Source organism: Typopeltis vanoorti, chromosome 23 (assembly GCF_054136105.1).
Source record: "Typopeltis vanoorti isolate ZY-2024b chromosome 23, IOZ_Tvanoo_1.0, whole genome shotgun sequence".
Taxonomy (NCBI): Eukaryota; Metazoa; Arthropoda; class Arachnida; order Uropygi; family Thelyphonidae; genus Typopeltis; species Typopeltis vanoorti.
Window position 1 is genome coordinate 62,911,431 of NC_143571.1, and position 19,946 is coordinate 62,931,376.

General features: G+C 35.8%; 1 protein-coding gene across 3 annotated transcripts in view; it reads right to left on the bottom strand.

Moving 5' to 3' along the window:
- The window catches only part of LOC150093908 (proprotein convertase subtilisin/kexin type 7-like), a 261,148-nt gene that overhangs the window by 60,159 nt on the left and 181,043 nt on the right, over positions 1-19,946 (bottom strand). For all 3 annotated transcript variants that reach the window (XR_016550296.1, XM_090412667.1, XM_090412668.1), the window contains exons 12-13: positions 18,681-18,783; positions 7,083-7,239 (exon numbers count right to left, since the gene is read on the bottom strand). Coding sequence is in view for 2 of the 3 variants with exons in the window: in XM_090412667.1 (XP_090268793.1) it covers positions 7,083-7,239; positions 18,681-18,783 (260 nt within the window). In the remaining variant the exon portion in view is untranslated. The remainder of the gene's footprint in view (positions 1-7,082; positions 7,240-18,680; positions 18,784-19,946) is intronic.

Genomic DNA, 19,946 nt, shown 5'->3' on the forward strand with positions numbered 1-19,946 from the left:
GGACTTTCATTATTCACTTTAGCAAACTACTTACTATAACAAACATCTTGTAGTCAGAAGTTTTTTTTCACTTGGTTACAAAGCAAATTATGCTTGCCAATAAATTATATTCTTCTTGTTTAATCCCTTACTCAAGTGTAAGCAAACAAAAGTTTGCAAATAAATTACCTTCATGACTAGGCTACTTGTATTTAGATGTTGACTTCACATTAATTGCCTCACTGTCATAATGCAAATCACACTTCCTTTCAGACATGTATATTGCTATGCATTATGGGAAGGATCACTATAAAGACCAATTTTGACTTTTATTAACATATTGTTATGGTGCAGGGGTATTTCTCTCCAAAAATTCTGAGTGATTAACAAGGTCACTCTAAAGCTCACTGAGTGACCCAAAACAATCACTCCTAAACTCTTCAAATCAAACTCATCAACAGCTCTATAGGGACAAGCAAAAACCTACCACCAACCAAAACTGCACAACTCCTTGGAATCATGCCCAAAGATGAACATTATTAAAACATCATCAGTAAGAGCCAGACCGAAGTATCACAAAGTTGAATATAGAAATTATATATTTTCCATATACAAGTAGTAGCAAAGAATGCATATCCATCTTATTATCAAAATATTCTGGATCACAGATAGTGGATTGGATGAAAATTTTTTCACTTAGTTACAAAGTAAATTACACTATGATTTTTTTAATTTCTTTTTTTCAGCTCAAAATACACAGAACCACAAGTTCAAATGATATTAAGAGGATTATAATGTTGTTTGGATTACTGACTAATGTTCAAATGTCTTCTGTCATCATCAGCATATATCACTTTGCTAGGCAAAGTGATATATGCTGATGATGCTATAAATTCTGCTTCTTTTCTCTTGTGATGTAATTAAGATGACTACAGTGATATAATTCTTTGGTGAGTATAACTAAAACCGAATTTATGCAATTCAGATATGTCTATTTAAGCCTCTGATAAAAGATATTCATTTATTTTGAATATGCTAAAAAAATTCCAGCAAATTAAAAATAAAATGAAAAAAATTGGCAACAATTTAAAATAAGTGTAAACAAAACCAAATCAACAGAATCAAGCATCAATTTACAAAATTTTACTTTTTTATTGCATGTTGCATATGTACAAAGTGATATCCAGAAAAAGCAAAAAATTACTAATACCACTGATACAAAACAAAAGGCAAATAATATGCATGAGAGATTACTTTCACTGGGCACATTTTTCAGTACTGAATAACATCATAGTGGTAGATGCAAGGATTCAAGGTTCAAGCTAACTTGGGGAGAGGGCTCCACAAAAACTTTAAGAAATGCAGACAGCTGACTATGAGTTGTGACCTAAAGTCTAATTCTCACTTTCAGAGGTGTTCCCCATTAGTAGGTACCCACTAGACACTGAATGAATGAGAATAGGCTGGCAGCTTGAGACTGACCTAATCTAAGCATATTCCATAGTGGCTTAAACCAGAAACAAACATGATGTAACAAGATGAATTTCCATGCTGGATGGGGCATCACCCAGTTAAATGAGGTCCCACTGTTTTCTTTGGGGAACCAGGGCAAAAACTAAAAAGTCAGCTACTGTTCGACAGATGAGAGAACCTTCAACATTTCTGTGCATGTCAGAAGACGACGAATCCATTCCGATAATAGGGTAATCAATCTGTCTTGTGGGATAAGTTTGTTTATTATTACATGTCAGAAAATTAGCTTTTTTTTATGAACATTCCAGTTTTTAAAGTGGTAACTATTCTGCTTGTATTGCAACAGACAAGAAAGCATGTGATTTCATATGTTGGGGACGAATTTGTACATCCCTTATTCCATTCTCTTCTTTAGCATGAATTGAACTTCTTGGCACTCTGCCAGCTATGGTTTTCTCAACTGTGGGCAAACAGTACAGGGAAAAACTCAATGTCAGCAGAATTGAAGATGAATACCACCAACATAAAAAGTAGCAACAGGAAAAAAAAAAAAAAACTGACAAAAGAGTTAGAGAAGCACCACATGGGCATAACCGTTGTTACTAAGATGAAGAAGACTAAACAGGTGAGATTCTGCTAAATACATAAGTACTGAATGCTATATTCAGCAACAGCGATCAAGTAATGAAAGCTTTAATAGCATTCAACATGAAGGTGATAAAATTCATCTACCACTTAAAGATTTGAACCCATTCCACTGGCTAAGCCAAATATATAATCTAAATATACATGATATAATTAACTACAGGGGGAGGGGGCTGAAAAGTTCTGATAAACTCCTAGATTAAAAATGACTGGTTTGTACAGCAAGGGAAAGACTTTTTTCAAGGATTGCAAATGATGCAATTCTTGAGAATGATGTTATACACTTGTTACAGATTTGTAACAAATGTATAACACTTCATGGAGAATACATAGAATAACGTGTAAGTTACATGGTTCTACCTCAATTCCCTTCATGGTGATTATCACAACTATTTAGCATACCCTCGTACATGTGTTCTCTGAGCAATCACTATCTCCTCCATAAAAAAAAATCAACAAAAAATTGGCTATAGTATATTTGTGCTGTGGTATACAAAGAGTAAGATAATCTAGAAAGCTTGCTCACTTCTTGGTTAATAATCTTTCATATTATTATTATCACACCCTCCATGGAGTTAGACTCATCAAATTTTTTTACACTATTTCAGACCTTCATTAAGCAGAATGGTCTTACACCAGATAATGAAATTATCTGCCTATGAGAACAGTTCACTTATCTTCCTATGAAAAAGTCCTTATAAACATTCAGCATCCACTCACTCATAGAGCCAGTGAGTAGGTGGAATAACTTACCTGTTGAACAGTGAATGCATCTAGTGTGCATGAGTTTAAGAGAAGGTGACAGCTAGTGTGGGTAATGTAGAGACTTCCTCAATGAGTCCTTGACATCCTGGCAGTCTCTGATAATAATTATCATCATCCTGGAGAGAATTTGAAATCCAGGTCTTTCCAAATAAAAAGTCACAAGATGGTTTTCTGAATGCATGATGGAAGAGCTTTAGGTCTCTGAGGCAAATTAAGCAATTTGTTTTCTTTCCTTGTGAATTCATTTGATCTAATCATTAGCAGTTCTCCATAGTTAGCACTATTATGGAAAATTTTACTTAACCGGCTAAATATCTATCAACTATACCTTAACTCATTTGCACCTCAACATCAGCAGAACTGAAGATAAGTACCACCAACATAAAACGTGGCTATGGAGAGAGAGGTTAAAGGAATGTAAATTACAGAGTTTAGTGGATGGGAGGAAAAGAGGTGATATGATAGAGACATTTAAAGTTAATGAGGAGGTAGGATTTTATTGGATTAATATAGAGGAGATTATAAAAAAAAGTAGAAGATGAGAGGGGGAAAGAGCAGAAGCCATCCCTGAAAATTATGTAAGGGTGTGATGAAGAAGAATGTGAGGAGCAAATTTTTTAGATGGACAACTGTGAGTGAATGAAATATATTACCAGAACATGTTGTGAATACAGAAGTTGTCAAGGACTTGAAGATTCAATATGATAAATATGTTGTCAGAACCTCCCATGATGAGTCTAACTCCATGGAGGGTGTGATAATAATAATATGAAAGATTATTAACCAAGAAGTTGAACAGTACTCGCCAAGCTTTTTTTTTTTTTTTTGATTTTTTAGATATTACCAAATCCTGTTATCCTTCATACATAACCAGTTCGTATCTATCAGACCACAAATCTCTTATTATATTTCATTAACTTATTATTTACCTCATCTCTCTCAACTTGTATAACAATTTGCTATGAACAACCTTTTAAGGATTCCAAATATATCACTAAATAAAAGTTATCATTATCCAGTGCATCTTTATAATGAACTGTTGCATTTTACTCTAAAGATGCACTGGATAACTGCAAGTAAAATATGAAAGCAAGACCTTCCTTTGACAAACTCATGCCAACCTTCATAGTGAAATTCATTCCTATCAAACTCAATTGTGTATTTCTTCTACCTTTCCAATACCTTAACCCCAAATGCAAATATGCAGAGTAGTCTTTAACTGGAAACCTCTGTCTTGGTACCACTCTAGTACAGTGATATTATTTTTACCTTCATTCTGCTGGGACCCTACCTAATGATAGATGATCACTGAATAATTAGATGTATGGCATTGTCAACTTCTTTGCACATTTCTTAAAAATGTGGTAATATATCATCCACAGTATATTTGTGAACCAACACCAATGTGTGATTTTTTCCATTAAAATATAAAAAAATAACAAAACAGAAATAATAAAAAAGTAAATATGTTTCTTTTAAGATAAAAAAAACTACTTAGTTTTAAAACATTTTAAATTTGTTTTCATTATTTCACAGCCCCCAAGGGGACCACGGCCCACAGTTTGGGAAGCGCTGGTTTAGTTGATCATCAGGTTCATCTTCTTTGCATGTAATGTTTCTTAAATTACTTGTTACAATTTTCATTACATGTTCCTTCTTCCAATATTATTAACCTTTTCCTGAGCCATGGTCTTTTCTTTGATAATCCAAAATTCACAGCAATATACATATCCAAAAGGAAGTGTTTTGCATTATTGGATACCAAGATAATTGATGTGAATTCAATAACCACTATATATGTACACTATCTACCAATAATTGTCTGGATACCTGTTATTTAAAGTTATGGAACACTCTAGGTTTGTTGATAACATTAATATTAAAACTGATGTACAGATAGCAGGGAGCAGTATTTCATCACAGCAGTTGAATACAGGTAGTATATGACAACAAGAAGTGAACCTCAGTGACTTTGAGAGAGAGGTGTTATCGTGAGCATCACATTGGTAGCATGTCCATACATGCCATTACCGCTCAACTGGAGCATCCGAAATCAACAGTTGGTTATGTGATCAACAAATGGAAACATTCTGGCATCACTAATGCAAGAAAACACCCAGGACAACTGCCAAAAATGACTGACAAGGACAGGATGTGTTAAAATGGGTGGCACACAAAAACTGACTACAATTAGCACAGACCATCTGTGATAAGTTCCAGAGGACCAGTAACACAATGGTGAGCACTAATACTGTACGTCCATTACTGGGTTTCCAAGGAAGATACACAAGTTGTGATGTTTGGCACACAAGTCAAACATCACAACAATGAACAAGGCGGCTTGTCTGGCCTGGTGCAAAGAGCGTGTAAATTGGACAATTGACCAGTGGAAAACACTACTCTGGAGCGATGAATCAAGGTTCACCTGTTTCCAGTCTAATGGCAGGGTGTGGGTGTGGAGGCATCCTGGTGAACATTTGTTACCACAGTGTGTTATACCCAAAGTAGAGTTTGGTAGTGGAGGAGTAATGGTGTGGGGTACATTCAGCTGGTTTGGAGTGGGATCACTGGTTGTTGTCTGTGGTTCCATGAAGGCCGCTCAGTACCTTGATATTCTGGATAATCAGGTGCTGCCTACACTGTAGAGTTTTTATGGAATGAGCCCATGTTACTATCAAGATGACAATGTTCCATTCCACAAAGCTGCAGCTGAAGAAATGGGTGTTAAATGACTGCCATGACCTGTGCAGAGTCCTGATCCAACCCATTCAAACACCTGTAGGATGATTTGGAGCAGCACATCCTTGATCTGTGTCGCTGAACTCAGTGCTGCTTTGATGGAGGAATGGAGACAAATTCCACCTGATGTCTGCTGCACATTGGTGGAAAACTTCCTTCAAAGTGTGCAGGAGGTGATCAAAGTCATAGGTGGACATATTCAATATTAGGGTTTGCCAGCTGGTATGAATTGCAAATTGCTAAAGTGTCCGGACAATTACTGGTAGATAGTGTATATAGTGATAGTATATATATACATATAAGCAACTTGGGTTAATGAACAAGAAAAGGATGATTATTATGGGCGATTTTAATTATGGCAGTATAGACTGGAATGAAGAGATAGCATCATCTACTTCAGCTGACTTTCCACATTTCAAGTTTTTGATGACTTTTTCTACTTCAATTACTAATATGCACTCCTGTTTGTATTCCTCTTGAATAGAAGAGGAAAGATTAGCAAAACAGGTGTTTGATGCTAAGAAAGCAGGAAAGAGACAGATAGCATTTGACTGAATCAATCCACTGAGAGCAAAGCCTGAATGGAATGATTCAGTCAGATGTTAGATACTACAATATTGGAGTGATGAAGTAATAGACTAATTTTGAGGAAAATTGTTGACAGGAGATTAATAATAATGTAAACCTAATCTTTTGTTATTTTAACTGAGGTTATTTTTTAACTTTGTGTATAATTCATGAAAGTATTGCATAGTGATATCACTAATGAAACTAAAATTAACATCAGTATTTTAAATTCATTAATTAAACTGTTGGCTTCTATAGTGGGAGATCAAGGGAGAACCAGAGGTCATCCCTGGAAACTGTATAAAGAGGGTGTGAGTAGGGGAGTGAGAAGCAGGTGTTTTTTCATGCAGAGTTGTGAATGATTGGAATGCCTTGGCTGAGAGTGTGGTGTCTGCAGAGAATTTGAGTGTGTTTAAAGCATGGTATGATGGGCTGTGTGTATGATAAAAGGCCCTCCCAAATGAATCTTTGACTCCATGGGATCTTGGGTAATCATAATAATGGTAGCAAAATATTGCATAATTATTTTGCTCTATAAAATCTGAAAGTGCTCATTCATATTAAATAGGCATTAAAATAGGAATATGATAAAAACATAAATTTGTGATCTCATACTGGCAACATTTTTCATAACATGGCAGAAATGGAGAGAAAAAGGACTACTACTTTTTCCTGCCCTTACTGAATGAGGTGAAGAGTAGGTTCTCTAACAAAGAGTGGCAAGTGCAATGAATGAATTTAAAGAGAGAAGTGTGAAAGTTTACACAATATGAACTTAGTGTGCTGCTGAATGACTGAATCCACTGTTGCATAACCATGAAATTCACTGTTTATTTAATAATACTTATATTATAAATGTAGTGCAATATTCCATAAGATTATCTACTAGATACTATTTCATACAAAATCCTTACTTGTCTTTTGGTCGAGGCATTGCAAGAATGGATTTTGTTCCAGATGGACACTGAATCCATAGCAGAATTCTGCCTCTACACTGATGTGATAATGTGACCTTAATTTGCACATATTCTAGTAAAAACAGTCCATACAATGTCAGCTCCTCTCTAGATACTGTAATAAGAAAAGAAATTTTACAATATAATGTTCTGAAAAGATTTTATGTCACTCCAAAATTAGGTATTAAAAATGTAATAGCAGAGCATATTTAACTGGAAATGGAACTCTTTAAAACCAGTTAACAAGTATAAATTACTTAAAATAAGGTAGTCATGAAATTATATTTTATATATTAGAAGGTGTATGAAGTTTTAAACAGACCTTATTCAACCATAAGTTTTCACATTTTCTACTCTCTGATGCCCTTTTTTAATTTATTTCATCTTATTCATTGGTTCTATATTTATGTTATTTTATATGTAATACTATTTTTCAGCACCATTATAAAATTCCATACTGAGTGTAACATCATTGTCATCTCCAAAAAAATCCAGATATGTCTAAAACTTCATACTCCTAAAATATGTTCCTGACTACCTTGTTTTTGGTATTTTATACTCATCAACATATTTTAAAACATAGCCTACCATCTTGGTATATAAAGGAAGCTCAATTCCTGTAAAATAAGTTTGCAATATACATTTTTAATAGCAATTTTACTTTTGAGAAGCGAAAAAAACTTCATAAAATTACATTTCTTACATCAGTGATATAACAATAACACAATAAGATAAGCATACTAAATACATAACGGTATATATTAAACAGAATCAAAATAATCACAGCTATTCACCAGGATTTTTGTCTTTTCTTTTACTAAGGTGTCATGCTCACAACTTAGTTTTGCATAACACACAGTCCTCATTAAAAAGAAAAAGAACAAAGTGGAAATGGTGATAGTATTTCAGTAATCTCAATTACCAATATTTAAATTAGTGAAACAAACACACCCCTCTCTCTCACAAGTATGACATATTGTATGTTTTGAAAATGTTTTTGTACTAGACTGTATTTTAGATGCACTGAATTTGAAAATGGAAGTGACTGCTATATCCAGAAAATGAATTAAATCTTTATTTACTATCAGGAGAAAAAATAAGATGACATTATCAAAGCAAAATATGAAAGAAAAAATTAGAATTTCTAATTCTTTGTTTTTTGAAATTAGAGAAAAGTTTCAAAATAAAGTAACAGAGAAAACAGAAATTAAGAAAATAATTTTGAAGCAGCAAAAGAAAGCCTAAAATTGGAAGAATAAACAGAAGCACATCTTGGTGGAATGAAGGAGTAAGATTAAAAGGAAAAGGGAAAATGGAAATAATACCTTAGATTAAGGGCTAGATCAGATTGAAAATTATTACAGTAAAACAGAAAAAATTTGGCTATAAATGAAATAAAGACCAATTATAAAGAAAATCAAATAGGTATTTTAGGAATTGATCACTGATTAGTGAGTAAGTCTTATGGAGCAATCCCTTAATTTCAAGCCCTGAACCTATTTTAAATTATTAGAAGAATATATGTTGAAAATCCTAACATTAAAATACTGGTTCTGCTGTAGTTCTATTCATGTTATTATTTTACAGCATCTTCATGGAGTCTGGTGACCCATTGTAGGAGACCAAAATTAACCACTATAACCACAAATACTATGAGCCTGTGTAGCTCATAGTATTTGTAGGAGACCAAAATTAACCCATTGTAGGAGACCAAAATTAACCACTATAACCACAAATACTATGAGCCTGTGTAGCTCAGTGGATGTGGTGTTTTCATACCACAGCACTTGACCGCATGAAGGAAGACTTGCTTCTGAATCTAGTTGGCGACTAGAAGAAAATTTTGTAAGCCTTTTTTCGACCGGTTCCCGAGTTAGTCGCTCTCTGGCAGGTTTTTTCCTCCCGGAAACTCAGGTTTTGTCTCATAAACGCAAGAAAATTGACTGTAGACCCCACATCATTTCAGACATTAAATATATTGTGTTAGGGACCACAAGATGGCAGCACATGTTGAGCCATCTCTCTTCACTGTGTGCTGCTTAATTAGTGATAGCCTTGGGCCATCTATCTCTGATTGGGTACCAATGGAGATTGAACTGCCCACTCAGTCTCCAAAAGTTAGACAGGGCTAAATCGCCTTGCCTACTCCCTATATGGGAATAAAAAGGCGTTAGCTGATTTTTTTTTTTTTTTTGAACGCAAATCCTATCATACCTCTCCTTGAATCCATTCACCTTCAGAGAACTCACAACCAATTCTGGCAATCCATTTCACTCACTCACCGCTCTCCACGCAAAAAATCTGGTCCTCACACACCATTACTACGCACATTCTTACACAAATTCCACAGATAGCTGTAGTTCTCTATTTGTCATATATTGAAATTTCACTTGCATCAATTTTATAAAACTATTTTAATATCTTAAAAATTTCCATAATGTCTTCTCTTTTCTGCCTATCAACTAAACTTTGTAACCCACAAACCTTCAACCTCTCCTTGTAGGAAGTATTCCACAGACCTGTCACCACCTTGGTCACTTGTCTCTGCATCCTCTCTACCACCTCCTGGTCCCCAAGAAACTCAGGTGACCAAATCTGTGTGCAATAGTTAAGATATGGCCAAATCATAGCCTTATAAAGAGGGATAATAACTTCCCTATCTTTACTTGTTAGCATGTTTTCCAACATCCAAGTAATCTTTTTAAGCAATTTTTCCAAACTTTTGCAATATGCACTCTGAACTTCAACTCTATGTCCACCATTATTCTCAAGTCCCTAGCCTCATCAATTTCCTGCAATTCAATACATCAATATGATACACTGCAAAAATAGGAGGGTACTTGTAAAGAAGTTGTTATTTACTAGTTTATTACTTATTTCAATTTCCAATCCTAGTCGGATTGCGCCATTTGTTATATACTCTCTTGTTTGGCTTTATTTAGCTTTATTATCTTTATTGATGACTGCGCCATTGTTATATTAATAATTTCTAATATGACTATCATTTTTCTTAAGCTAACTCTACCTTAATATTGACCCTTCTTTATCCTTACTTAACTTTGTCCCTAGTTTCTACTGCATGCAAAGTAGACCTTAAGGTTTCTAATGTGTCCAACTTGCGATTAGCAGTTTGCAAAATTCTCACTTTCTCCACTAGACAAATTTGTTTGATTATTGACTGAGCCAATCTAATTGAATTAATATAATCTGAGAATTTCAGGAAAAGGAACATAGGCAAATCTTACAGCTAAATTACATCTATTCATGCAGTTAGTCGTGGCAATTCTCTATCAATTTACACACAGGTCCGCAATGTTTTCGAGACAGTGCATTGGCAAAAGATCAGGCTAGGTCATGAAACAAATACAATATGCTTATTGCTAACAAGTAAGATATTACAAAATATTACATTCATGGGGAAGAAATGACTTCTCCTATTCACAACAATACTGGAACAGCTTAACATTCATTTGATTGTTAAATACATAGCTTCTGTGTAACCTTAGCACATTGCTTAACAAAATTGCAATGCAAGAGTAGTTGTTCCCTTATTTCTAATCTAATTTAGTTCTTTCCATTCTTTGTACATAATCCTATGAATTTACAACTTGGAAAAGGAACATTGACAAAATGTGCCTACTCACAGTAACCTTTACATTAACAGTCCAGTTATATGGATAAAATTTCAGTCCGGATTTTCTTGCTTCTGGTTCTTTACTTGCAGACGATATCCTTTCTTCGAACTAAGTATGACGGTGGCCATTTCTACTCTTGCTGGTCAGTCACTTGGTCTGTACCGGAGAGAACTCACATCCACGTGAAGGGTCTCATCCCAGAAACAGTCCAGTTTCCAGGATGAGATATCCTGGAAACTGGAGATATCCCATCGACACACTTGCTACGATCTTCCATTGGGTTGTTAGGAAAAAACTGCCAAAGTCTCCATCATGTCCTCGAGTAATAGTGTTCTCCTCATCCGTCTGTGCATAGTAGCAGGAACCCTACAGGTATCTATGGGGTTCCTGCTACTATGCACAGGGAGATATCCCATTGACACACTTGCTATGATCTTCCATCGGGTTGTTAGGAAAAAACTGAAAAAGTCTCCATCATGTCCTCGAGTAATAGTGTTCTCCTCATCTGTCTGTGCATAGTAGCAGGAACCCCACAGGTATAGCCTCACCTCCTCACTTGGAACCGGATCCTTCGAGAAGGGAAGTGAAAAAAAGAGAGCCTTTCTGTTCCCTCTCAGTCCCCTAATATATATCTTTCTAATCCTTTGTTTCAATACTGAAGTTTCCGTGATGCCCTGTGGTGTGATGACGTCACTTCGACTCTCTCCCGCCGAACGTCTCTAATGTAGGCACCTATTTTTGTTCGCAAGACCTTGTGAACTTTTATTTTTGCTGATTCATTTTCCTAATCTTACTTAATCCCCTCTCTTTAGTCTTTCATCTAACTTTCAACAGGAATAATTTTATTTAGTTTACAAGAATATAAGGTATTATTTAAATATTATTTGAACTTCACTTTTTACATTATATATACACGTGTTTGAAATATCTGTAAAATCGAACTTGATCAAGTTAACTAATTTTACTTATTGGGCGAGATTTTAAAACACCATATGCAACCTTTTCATCTTACATTTTGCAACATTAAATTGACAATCATTATCTTTTGCCCACAATGCCAATTTATTTAAATCATCCTGCAGGAAATCTACATCACCTTTATCAACTGTTGCTCTCTCCAGTTTTGAATCATCAACAAACAACTGAATATCCTCTCTTAAATCTTTTCCTATGTTATTGATATACAAATTAAAGAGTAATGGCCCTAGTACCAAATCCAGAGGTACTCCGCTAGACAGTCATTCTCCTAGATTACACTCCACCATATACTGCTCTTGGGTATCTGTCCATCAACCACTCCCATCCATGCAACGAGCCTCATATCCATTCCCATTTACTCCAGCTTTTGTAATAGTTTTTCAGTGGTATTCTGTCAACGTCGAGCAGTATCATGGTGTAGCCATTAGCTTTATCCAATTCTGTTATTTTATTATAAAATGTGAATAAGTTACTAAGAAAGGACCTAACCTTTACAAAGCCATGCTGCCCACTATAGAGTATCACATCCCTCTCCACCCACTGTTGTATCTTAGCTTTCATCAACTTTTCCGATACTTAACTACTCCTGATATACTAATTGGTCCGTAGTTTGCTACTTCTGTCTTGGAGCCACCTTTATGCAATGGCACATCTTACCCTCTTTCCACTCCCTTAAAACCTTGCCAGAGCTAAGACTTAGATTGAACAACTTTGTCAGAAGCAATGCCAATTTTCTTGAACATTCACGTAGTACACCGGCTGATATGCCATCCAGTCCTACCGCTGTGTTTGCATTCATATTTTTTAATATGGTGAACACCTCCTGTCCAACTACCTCAACTTTGATATGTCTCTGTAACATCAACAACTGTAAAATCTTCACCTGGATGATACACCTTTCCAAAATGATCATTCAGCAACTTGACTACTTTTTTTTTTTTTAGTTCAGTCACCTTCCTACCATGAGCATTGTTTAAAGTTATCCTACATTTTGCAGTCATTTTTCCTCTTACTTGCTATATAATGAAAAAACTCTTTTTTGGTTTATTGGCCTATTTAACTAATTCTCTCTCATAGTCTGATTTAGCCTTTCTAATCATACTAGTCACCATTCTTGCTTGCACTTTGTATGGCTCACGAGTATGCTGACCACTTTTTTTTTTATATTTCCTCCATAACGTTTTTTTTTTTTTTTTTTTTGCAGCTCTTGCTTTTCACTTAATTCCAACTTTGTTTATCCTCCTGACCTTAGGTATGCAGTCTGATACTGCTACTCTCAAGCAATCTCTGACCACTTTTGCCATGCACTACTGACACTCTTTCCTTGTAGCTTTTCAAGACATGGAACTGTTCTATGAGTCTCTCATAATCACCAGCCTCATAGTGAAACATAAATCCCCTTCTTGACAGAGGATTCTACATTATGGATATATCTTTTTCTCATCTGTTGCCATCTACAAAAGATAAACTGGAACCTCTATCATTAGTTGGCATTTACCAGATACCGTGTGAATGTAATCTAACATATTTTGGACAAACAGGCCATTCTGTAGAAAAAAGAATTAAAGAACACCAATATTATATTGAATACATGAAACCTCAAAAGTCTGGTCTGGCACAACATAGTATTGACACTAAACACAATATTATTATTATTAAGAGAGCTCCAGGGAGTCAGAGACTCATCGAGGGAGGCCACATACTACACACACCAGCTATCATACTTATTCTTGAATTCATTCACACTGCTTGCACTCACAACATCCAATGGCAATCCATTCTAATCATGCACCACCCTCTGAGAGAAAAATCTAGCCCTCACACGCTTCTTGGCGACCTTCATTCTCAGTTTCCAAGGATGCATTCTCGTCTTTTCCCCACTCTCCATAAAAATACAGTGGGATAAAGTGGGAAAAATATCCAGTGGGATAAATCTCGTCTTCTCCACACAAGCAGGTTTAAATATGAATGCTTTTCCAAAGAAAGTTGCAAAGCCCTTTAACATTGGCCAAATCTGAATCAGAATGATTGTTTCTCTCTCCCAAAAGTTTGGGAGATTCTTATCTTATGTAACTATCAAAAATAGTTTTTAAAAATATTATTTATTAATACTAATTTCTAGCATATGGCAACAGTTTTTTAATTGGTAAAACACTGACTGCTGTATGTACTTTGTAATCCGGTTTCTTTGATTGCTTGTTTTCTACACACTGATGATGATGATGTACTGTTATTTTCAGTACAAAATATCTGTACTTCCATTTCATTAAAGTTAATTAATGTGGTTATCATGTAATTCATTATTTATAGTCATGCCACAGGTACCTTTAAAGATTATACCTGTCATTTTGCTTTGAACTCATTCACTGACAAAGCACTTTGGTAATCCAGTAAAAAGAGTAAGCATTTAAAATTAGAATAAGATGCTTTAATTTTGAGAGAGATCAATTTTAGAGAAAACCATAACTCTGACAAAGATTACTGCTTGTATGTGTTATAAAAAATGCTAAAACAGTGTAAGTAATAAAATAAGAAATACTCAGGATCCATTAAGGGGTGTAGGCCATTTCATTTTTCATCCTCAGATGTAGATAGAAAGGGGTGTTTTATAACATTTTGAAGAATATGAGCAGGGACAAAGAATTATCTTTAAAATTTATCAAGGATAAAGAAGGAAACATGTTAGCAAAATGGATAATGAATGGATGAAAGAAATATTTCAAAACCACCTAGAAGATTCTATAACTAAACATTTCTTCTGGAGGGGAGAAGGTCTTAAGATATGGTAGTATAAACCTAGAAAGGCTGAGGTACATTGGATAAAGGGGGGGGGGGTCATTTGCGCTTAGGATCATAAACATGGCTAGGAAAGAAGCAATGATTGTAAAGTCTAAGTTATTTCACCTATCTTCAAAAAAAGAAAAGGAAAAAAGCTAAATATGAAATGATCTCAGCTATCCTCAAAGCAAAGCTGAGAGAAAATACAGAAAGTCAATTAATGGAATCTCAACACAGATTCAGGAAAAAGAGAATAGATCTGATATTTATTTAAAACAACCCTGAATTACTGTCACCATCTCAATCACTGGTATCTGGTTCCTTCGATCACCACTTCATCCCCAAGAAATCCAGGTCACCAAACCTGCATACAGTCAAGATGCAGCTGTACCAAAGACTTATAAATAGGAATAATAACTTCCCTATCTACTACTTGTCACTGTGTTCAGTTTATTGAGGAATCACTTGAACTGTTTTGCTATTTACCCTATGGCCACTGAATTCTTTGTCCCAAAACTCTTAGCTTCATCAATTTCCTGCAATGCAATGCCATTAATACAACACACAATATATATACTTTTCACCTCCAGATGTATAACCTTACACTTTATGGTTATACATAAAGTGTAAGGTTATACTTTATTATCCTTTTACCACAGTGCCAATTTATTTAAATCAACCTCCATGATCTCTTCGTCACCTTTATTAATTATTGTCCTCCAAGTTTTGTACTGACAATAAACAACTACACCTGCTGTCCAAAAAGAAACCGAACTTTTTGAAAATAGAAAAAACTAGCACTGTCACCTGTTGTATCTTTTTTGTTGTTGAAAGCGGCAACCTTCATTAGTGTTGTGTCAACTGTTTATGACATTTGTTTCATTAGAATCAAAGTTATAGTGCCAAGAGTGACAGTGTGTTTTTACGAACGGTTGACTTTTGTGTTAAACTTGGTAAAAGTTTTACTGAAACACATCAAATGCTTCAAAAAGTATACAGTGATGAATGCCTATCCCATACTCAAGTTTTACGAGTGGTTTAAGTGATTTCAAAGTGGTCGTGAGATACTTGAGTATGATGAAAAGCTAGGCCGTCCGAAAACTGGACGGAGCAAAGTTAACATCCAAAAAGTGCGGGATTTCATCAAAGAATTGAGGATTCCAAAATCAACTGTGCACAACATTTTGACCGCGAGTTTGGGTCTTCGTAAACTGAATTCGCAATTTGTTCCCCACAAGTTGACCGACGACCAAACATTGTATCTAAATGAACACTACAAGGACCTCATTAAAACCGCTCATAAGGACTTAAACTTCCTTGAAATGATCATTACTGGTGATGAAACATGGTGTTTTGAGTATGAGCCCGAAATAATGAGCCAGAGTGCTGAGCAGAGACCACAAGAAGAGGGACAGCTGAAAAAAAGTCACTTGGAGAAGTCAAAAGTAAAGACAATGCTGATTTGTTTCTACAATTCCAAGGGCATTATCCACAAAGAATTTGTTCTGCCTGGCCAAACGGTCAATGGTGAGTTTTATCTCGAAGTTTTGAAGCAATTGATAGTGAGAATTCGTCGCGTACGGAATGAATATTGTGATGCAGGCAGCTAGTCACTTTTGCATGATAATGCACCATTTCATCGTTCGAACACTGTGAGAGGTTTTGAGCAAAAACCAAGTTTGTGTGTTGGATCACTCGTTATATTCACCTGATTTAGCACCCTGTGACTTCTTTCTCCTCCCCCCCCCCTGCCAACTTCATTTGCCGACGAAAGGAAAGCAATACGACATCATCAAAAGTAAAGACAACGCTGATTTGTTTCTACAATTCCAAGGGCATTATTTACAAAGAATTTGTTCCGCCTGGCCAAACGGTCAATGGTGAGTTTTATCTCGAAGTTTTGAAGCAATTGATAGCGAGAATTCATAGTACGGAATGAATATTGTGATGCAGGCAGCTGGTCACTTTTGCATGATAATGCAGCATCTCATTGTTCGAACATTTTGAGACAGTTTTTGAGCAAAATCCAAGTTTGTGTGTTGGATCACTCGTGGTATTCACCTGATTTAGCACCCTGTGACTTCTTTCTCTTCCCTCCGACTTCATTTGCCAATGAAAGGAAAGCGATACGACATCATTGAAAATGTTCAAGCAACAGTAACCACGACCCTCAACAGTATCCCAAAAACTGATATAAAAAAACTCATTTAACGAATTAATCGACCATGCCAAACGCTGTATCGAAGCTGAGGGAGAGTATAATGATATAAATGATTTGAATAATTATAATTGGCCTGTGTTTTATTTTCTATCAAAAGTTTGGTTTCTTTTTGGACAGAGGGTGTAGATATTCCTCCTCAAATTATTCCCCTATATCAATAATATGCAAATTAATTAGCAATAAAACAGCAGTGGTCTTAGTATAGAGCTCTGTGATACTTTGATAATCATTTATTTAAATCAACATGCATAATCTTTTCATCACCTTTATTGATTATTGCTCTCCCCAGTTTTGCATCATCGATAAACTGGATAGTCTCCCTCAAATCATTCCCCTACATCATCATTATTTTGTGACACCTCCAGGCAGTTCAAAGACTCATCGAGGGAGAGTGTGTCAACAGCATCGAACGATTGAACCCTTCCAACTACTAACCGCATTCAAACTTGCTTAACTTTTTGTGCTAGCCATTAGTAGCAGAGGCTCTACCAATCGACCAACCTATATACAAATTAAACAGCAAAAAAACAATAGTGGTCTTAGTACAGTGGCTCTGTGGCATTCTGCTAATCATCCTCATTCTCCTGGATTCCACTCTGCCATACAGTACTCTCTGGTGTCTGTCTGCCCTTCTATTAATACTACCAGCTTCATGTCCAATCCAATTTGCCCCAACTTACAAAAAAGCTTTTCAGACAGTATCCTGTCAAATGCCTTTACAAAGTCCAGCAGTATTTGGTACAGACACACCAAATTGGGATGGTGCACCTAAATCATGGTAAAGTAACCATTTGCATTATTCAACTCAACTGTTACCTTATTATAAAAAGTGAGTAAACTATCAGGTAGGACACACATTACCAATTTTTTCCAATGCCTAGTCTGTTAGCAGGTGGCATCTCCAGTCTGCAAAACCTCACCTCCTTTTCCTGACAAACTCAAATTGTAACTTCCTCAAGCACCACTCATCTCAACTTTCCCAATTATACTTGTTGACTCAAAGGTGACATCTGTGCATATGTTTATTCTGATATTCTTAAACTCTGCCTTCTTACAGTTACTACCAACCAAAGTAACTTATCCTAGGCTTTTTTTTTTTTTTCAGCCAGTTTCCAAGTTGATTTTTGGTACAGACACACCAAATTGGGATGGTGCACCTAAAACTTCCCTCAAAATCCTTGATGCTGTCTAGAGGTAAGCCATTAGGCTTATGATGATCCCTCTCTTACAGACTCACTTCAACGACTATCTCACAGATGCAGTGTTTCAACACTGCACCTGTTCCTAGGTATGTCTATGGTCACTGCTCCAGTAAATTGGCAACTATCATTCCTTCACTTTCATAGTTGCATCTGTCAATACTAGAGCAGCTACTGCCCATCATCCCTTTACCCATGCATCTGCAAACACACCGAACCTGCTTCTCCACTTCATCTTTTATTTCGTCCACCTCTGTCCTCTGGAACAGCCTTCCTCATGAAGTATTTGCAGCTCTTCAAAAAAAACTTTTGTTTCACTCATCTGCACCCCATACATGGCAATGATGTGCTTATTGGTCTATTGACCTCTCATGTATAGGATCAATATAAAAGGCAAGAAGAGTTCCCCCCACTAAATAAACCTCAATAAACTCAAATTTTTAACCCTTGCAAAACAGAAAAATTGACAGTAACCCACACTACTTCAGACATTAAGAGTTAGAGTTTAACATCATAAGATGGTGGCAATTGTCTAGCCCTGATGCCTCAGCCATCAACTGAGCCAATGGCTATGATGACAGTAGCCATTAGCTCAGCTGAAAGCTGAGAATAAAGAATTCACAGATTCCGAGAAGTTAGTTAGGGCTAAAGAACCTCTGCTCACTTCCCTTTGGGAATAAAAAGAATTAGAGAATTTATATTTATTTAAACACAATTTTAATAAGAAAAACAAAATAAAGCTTACCAAAATATGTGACAGAAAGATGATCATTTTTCAAAGGAATATCTTTTTCCACAGATTGAATGGGACTTCTAAAAGATGTCTGCCATGGAACTGATTCCCATACCTATGGCAAATAAATGATAACCAAAATCATCACCTTTTATCGCAGTGATACATTGTAAATTAAAGATTTGTATTAGGTTCAGATAAATCTTAACTGGGTTTCACTACTAAAGTGAGTTTATAAAATCCTTATTTATATTGATGAATTTTGATGAAGCAGTGATTTTTGAATATATGTTAATATTTACTATTCATATTGTTTCATTACTGAAAGTTAATGAACGATTGAAACAAAGTGGTGAGCTCTCATTATAACAGTTATACGATCTGATCTCTAGTCAGAAGCCATCTTTTTTTTTTTTTTGAAAAAAGAAAAAGTTGGTTCTGCACATGAAAGAATACAGATCCTCTTATGGTACACACAATACTAAGTAGTGTGTGTGTGTGTGTGTGTGAGTGTGTGTGTGAGTGTGTGTGTGAGTGAGTGAGTGTGTGAGTGAGTGTGTGAGTGAGTGAGTGAGTGTGAGTGAGTGAGAGTGAGTGAGTGAGTGAGTGAGTGTGTGAGTGAGTGAGTGTGAGTGAGTGTGTGAGTGAGTGAGTGTGAGTGAGTGTGAGTGTGAGTGAGTGTGAGTGTGAGTGAGTGTGAGTGAGTGTGAGTGAGTGTGAGTGAGTGTGAGTGTGTGTGTGAGTGTGTGTGTGGGCACGCATGCACTAGAAATGGAGAAGTGTGGGGGAGAACTCAATGTTCTCCTTCAATAGCTGTATATTAAGACTGGGTAGAATTATGACCAAGGAAACAGGCATAACACACATCAAAAAGTCAGCATATTTTCTGGGTATTCTCTGACTAACTTGCTTAGTTTGTAGGAGGGAAAATAATGACCTTCATGAAAAACCAGCTACCTCACTTTCTATTGAAAAGTTGTTACAAAGATTCCTTATGTCCCAGACAGGATTCCAACACAGGTCTCTCTTTTGAACCAAAGGAGACATGATGCATTATACTTCTGGCTGTCATAGTCAACTGATCTTGACAATTTGTCAGGCGATTCAGGCGAATTTGGTGAAGCTTGTTGGCTCTTATTTTTAGTAACATTAAAAGCTGTTACATAAACTGAAGAATATGGGATTGGAATATAAACTAATGACTTGGATAAGCAGATGGTTGGTGGGTGTGTAATCTATTATATTTAGGGTGAGATCAGTGGTATACACCAGGATCAA